The sequence below is a fragment of the Simochromis diagramma genome, unplaced genomic scaffold (genome assembly GCF_900408965.1).
Source record: "Simochromis diagramma unplaced genomic scaffold, fSimDia1.1 OVJJ01000656.1, whole genome shotgun sequence".
In the NCBI taxonomy this organism is placed as follows: Eukaryota; Metazoa; Chordata; class Actinopteri; order Cichliformes; family Cichlidae; genus Simochromis; species Simochromis diagramma.
The window spans coordinates 675,778-680,584 of record NW_024387038.1 but is presented as its reverse complement, the minus strand read 5'-3'; the positions used below and the strand labels follow the sequence as shown (position 1 = coordinate 680,584).

At 40.9% G+C, this 4,807-nt stretch overlaps 1 protein-coding gene across 1 annotated transcript; it reads left to right on the top strand.

Moving 5' to 3' along the window:
* The first annotated feature begins 1,887 nt into the window (after nucleotides 1–1,887).
* Nucleotides 1,888–3,342, top strand: LOC120740931. The gene has a single exon (XM_040043470.1). It carries the CDS (start codon nucleotides 1,990–1,992, stop codon nucleotides 2,737–2,739), a length of 750 nt encoding a protein of 249 aa, XP_039899404.1. The 5' UTR covers nucleotides 1,888–1,989; the 3' UTR covers nucleotides 2,740–3,342.
* The last annotated feature ends 1,465 nt before the right edge of the window (nucleotides 3,343–4,807 follow it).

The following is a 4,807-nucleotide window of genomic DNA, read 5'->3' as shown; positions in this document are numbered from 1 at the left end:
TGGATAGGAGTTTTGGTTGAGGCGCCATTTGTGTAGGCCAAACAAGTGCTAACAATTGAGAGAAGCTAAAGCACACGAATAACATCAGCCATGGTTCGTACTTGCTGTGTGGTCTTCTGTAATGTTCGATCGCATGACCGACAAGGAAATAAGCTTGAAAATGGGCTTTCTTTCATCTTCCCCGCCTGGAGCAATAATGAGGTTAGCTTCATGTATCGGATGTTACCAAAAGAAGGCGTCTAGCATGGATAGCAGCTGTGGGACGAGCGGATATCAATTCTCTGCCATCCCAGCATATCTGCTGGGTGTGTTCCAGACATTTTCCTTCGGGTAAGAGTTCTAAATAAGTACTCTTTATAGCCTAATGGTTTTATTTTCGATGCCGCTCCGAGTCATAGCAAATTAGAACAACGATGAATATTTTCGCAGAACGACGTTCTATTTATAGAGTTGTAATTATTTGGCATTCTTGCAGTCAAACCAGCCTATGAAATGGATGAAACCTAATCCTGACTGGGTCCCAACGCTACGCATGGTGGGCACTCTGCAAATCCCTGCTTCAAGCTTGGAACCGGCACCCGTCATGCGATGCACACGAAACCCAACCCAACCCGAAGCAGTCGAGGAAAATACAAACCCCCCCACTTCAAAGCTAGAGAAAATTCTCTCACTGTCCGGTAATCAGCATATAGCTTTTTTACGATTCATGCACTTTTTATTGGACTTCTGGTGAACATTTACCTCATATGTTTGCACTCATTGTGTCTCACAGGCTTTGGTAATGAAGCAGCAGAGTCTGAGGGTAAGGCCGCACAAGAGCTGCCAGAGATGGACACGACAGAAGACCAACACCATAATCACCACGTGATGGAGGCTGTGGGCAAGAGTTGTGTTGGACAAGTGGAGGCAGAGGTAGTAGCAGCAACTCAGCATTTTGCCTGGGCCATGATCGGCCCCACACTAAGAAAAGAAGAAAGCTCACTCAGACCACTGTGAGTCAGACAGCTTCCAGCAACACAAACAAAGACACAGAATCTTTACCTGGTGAGTGTAAAAATTATTTTAATCATGCAGTTCTAATTCTCCTAAATAATAGGCTATGGTGAATGGCGTTAGTCGGCACTAGCTGGTTATAGTAACAAGTGTGTTAGGCTGGATGTTAGCAGGTTATTAGCAGCTAATTCTTAATTTTAAAGAAAGTTTAGGCCCATGGTTAGTAATTAAGACCAGCCGCATGCTGACAAAACTATGTCTTCATTTATTTGTCCCATAGACATTAGCCCCAATGGCTGTGAAAATCTCAGGTTTGGGTTTTTAAAGAACATGCTAATGAGTTATTAGAGGCAGTTATTTTATCATGTATTTAAAGCAACTGCAACTGTATGAAAACCAAGTAAAATAATTTAAATGCAGCCTTTGCAAACCAAAGTTTGTGATTTTTTTTTTTATTTATTTATTTATTTATTTTTCATTTAAAAATGAAAACTAAAATCTAATCACAGTCACAATTTAATAAAATTCTGACACATTTTCAGGGGACTTATAAACGTCAACATAAAATGTTTCTGATTTTCCGTGTGTGTGAGATTGTAGAATGAGAAATTCCCCTCAAAAAATAATACGTGCGACTCGACAGTTTCTCTTATTGCTTACAGTTTTTTTGAGTGCACATCTGATCGTATTTTTGTGTTATTCAGACTGCGCAGTGGCACCTTCAGTCATCTTAGACCAGGCCAGCATCTCCAAACAACCCCCTGAGCCACATGTGCACTCAGTCCACACACAGTGGGAGGATCCTTCACAACAAGATCACCAATACTGCAACAGGTCTCCAGAAAGAAAGTGCAGGATAAGATGACTCAGTGTGATGAAGTTGCATCTTTCATTCTTCAAAATGATGCAGACGCTTTGCTGTACACTGGAATACCCTTGGAAACATTTAACACTCTTGTGTCGACACTGGAAGGATGTGATGACAATGAATTTACAATGCCTGTGCGAGATCAAGTCCTCATGACTCTTATGAAATTGAAGAGTAACCGTGTAATAGGTGACCTAAGCCGCCAGTTTCGTATATCACAGAGCATGGCCAGCAAGATCATCTCACACTGGTTGGACAAACTGGAGGAGGTTTTCCGGCCATTAATTCCATGGCTGCCAAAAGAAACTATTAAAGCAACTATGCCTGCAGCCTTCAAGAAGACCTTTCCAAATACTACATGCATTGTAGACTGCAGTGAGACCCTTTTGCAGAAACCCAGAAATCTGGACTCAAGAAGGCGATCGTACAGCCATTACTACTCACGCAACACGGTCAAATATTTGGTTGCTGTTGCACCATCTGGTCTAATCATGTTTGTGTCTGCAGCATATGGCAGTCAATGTAGTGAGAAATTTATCACAATGGACTCTGGAATGTTAACATACCTTAAACCTGGTGATGAAGTCATGACAGGTGGAGATTTAACATTAAAAGACTTGCTCTTTGAGAGAGAAGTTGGATTAGTAATACCCTCTTTCACAAAAAAACGTGGACAGCTAACTAAGGAACAGGTAACAGACACGCGTCGGATTGCAAATGTAAGAATCCACGTTGAACGAGCAATCAGACGTTTGAAAGTCTACAAAATACTCTCAGAAATCGTTCCCATAAGCATGGCTCCTAAAATAGACAAGATTCTGAGGATATGTGCTGCTCTAGTCAACTTACGAGAGGATCTCATCCGTGATACAGAATAACTGTGCATGTTGTAAACGAGCGTAAACTCAGGGATATCAAGATCGTTACCCAATGTAATTTTATTTTAAGGTAGAAATTTGATGTACATATTTGGAGGGAGTAAATGATTCCAGGTCTCTGTTTTTTTTTTTTCATCTTCTGTTCTACACGATGTAAATATTTTTGTAGAAGAAAGGTTACGTGATTTAAAAAGTGCACATATAGTGCAATCAACTGAACAATTAGTACTTTTTTTTTTTATTCAACCACAATGTGCTCTTCAAGTGGAAACAAATGTTTTTCTCAAAGCTACAATAATTAGTTGTGCATTCTTGACATTTTGTTATTGTCTTGGAAAATTACAGAAATACATAACTATTTTCAACAGTTAATGTTGTCAGTTTGTTATTTATATCCCACCATATGTTAAAATGTAGTTGTTGTTGCCACTGAATGACAAAATGAAAGACCCAGTTTTACGACCTACTGAACGACCCATTGACCCAATCATTGAACTGAATTTGGTGGTGAAAAATGTTTCCTATGTTAATTTAAGAGCAGTTAAAACTGACGGGACAGTGAGTGACCAGTGGGTTGTCTGCCATCTAGAATCCAGTTTTGAGATCCCTTCCCAGATGCCTTGGCGCCCACTCACATCCTGGGCCATTTGACCCGATAAGTCAAATGATAGGGTGGGGCTCGGTTTCACAATGGGTTCACCCGAAACCTTGGCTGATTGTGACCCACGCTTGTTTTCACACCTTGGCTCATGTGATTAGGTTGAGGATCATTAGGGGGTCCGTTGTCCCTCTCAGGGGGAAACTCCCACAGGCTTTAATCTGGGACTCTTCACCATTTGACCCTAGAACCGAAGAAGCTTCTCAGATGAGTCGAAACGTCTTCAAGCCACCTAAAGGCATCCAGATGCTTTTCTTTCCAATGTCTCCTTTCATTCACAAGACAGACCAAACTCATCATGTTAGTGTTTAACCCATTTATAGTTGTCACAAGAGCAAATGTGCATTAAAGCTTGCCTATTATTTTTGAAATATCTCTCATTTAACTGAAACCTGCTGCATAATCCTCTACAAGTTGAGATAAGAAACATGAGAAGTAAAACCCTCTTAAGGGCTTTACTTGTTCCTTTACAGATGCTTCATTATATAGCACTGTAAATGAAACATGCTCACTAGCACACAAAGCATTGTACGCTGCACTTCCATGTAATAGCCTCTGCAGCTGCAGATCTCCATCTACCAGTTTGATATCGCTGCACTTCTGAGTAAGCTGCTCAGTGAGCGAAGGATGGGTCGGCACTGGACATTTTATTTCTATCAGCTCATCTTAGTCAATGACCCCGTCAGGACTAGCAGAGCGCAATGGCTCCTGGATGCTGATAACACTACCCATGTGAGGAATGTTCATGCCCTGTTCTTTCAGCTGATGACAATTTCTAACTTCATTTTCTTTACCATGGTTGCTCTTCAGAAATTTGAAAGATAGAACGCCCTGAATAGATTACAGATTAGTTCATAACTGTGTGCTTGGTGAGGCTGAAAAAAAAATGCTTATCAACTTTACTGCTGCAGTGGTTTCATTGGTGTTTTGCCAACACTGTCAATAAAGTCTTGTGTGTGTAAGGTGATATTATGTGTTAGGGAGAGTTTGTGTCACTGCAGTCTGGGAGTTCACATTGTACTGTTGCTCTACCCTGTGATGTCTGAAGTTTATCTGGCTTAGACGTTTGGGTTCAAGGTTCTTTGCTGTCCCTGCATTCCACCTTTCTCACTGTCAATCCTCGAGATTTAACATAATGAGGAAATGTACACTAACAGAAGTACTACAGTGTCTGTTTATATCAGTGTTGGACAAAGGGCCAGTGTCCTGCATGATTTAGATATGACCCTGGGTCAACACACCTGAATCATAGCTAAACCACTGAAATAAAAACACTGGCAAAGTCACTCATATTTTTCAAATTTCATTGATGCAGAAAAAAACATCCACATTCTGTAATTTTTGGCTCATAAGATGTCAGTGCAATCTGAATGGAATGGTCAAGCGTGTTGTCAGTCAGTGAACGAGAGC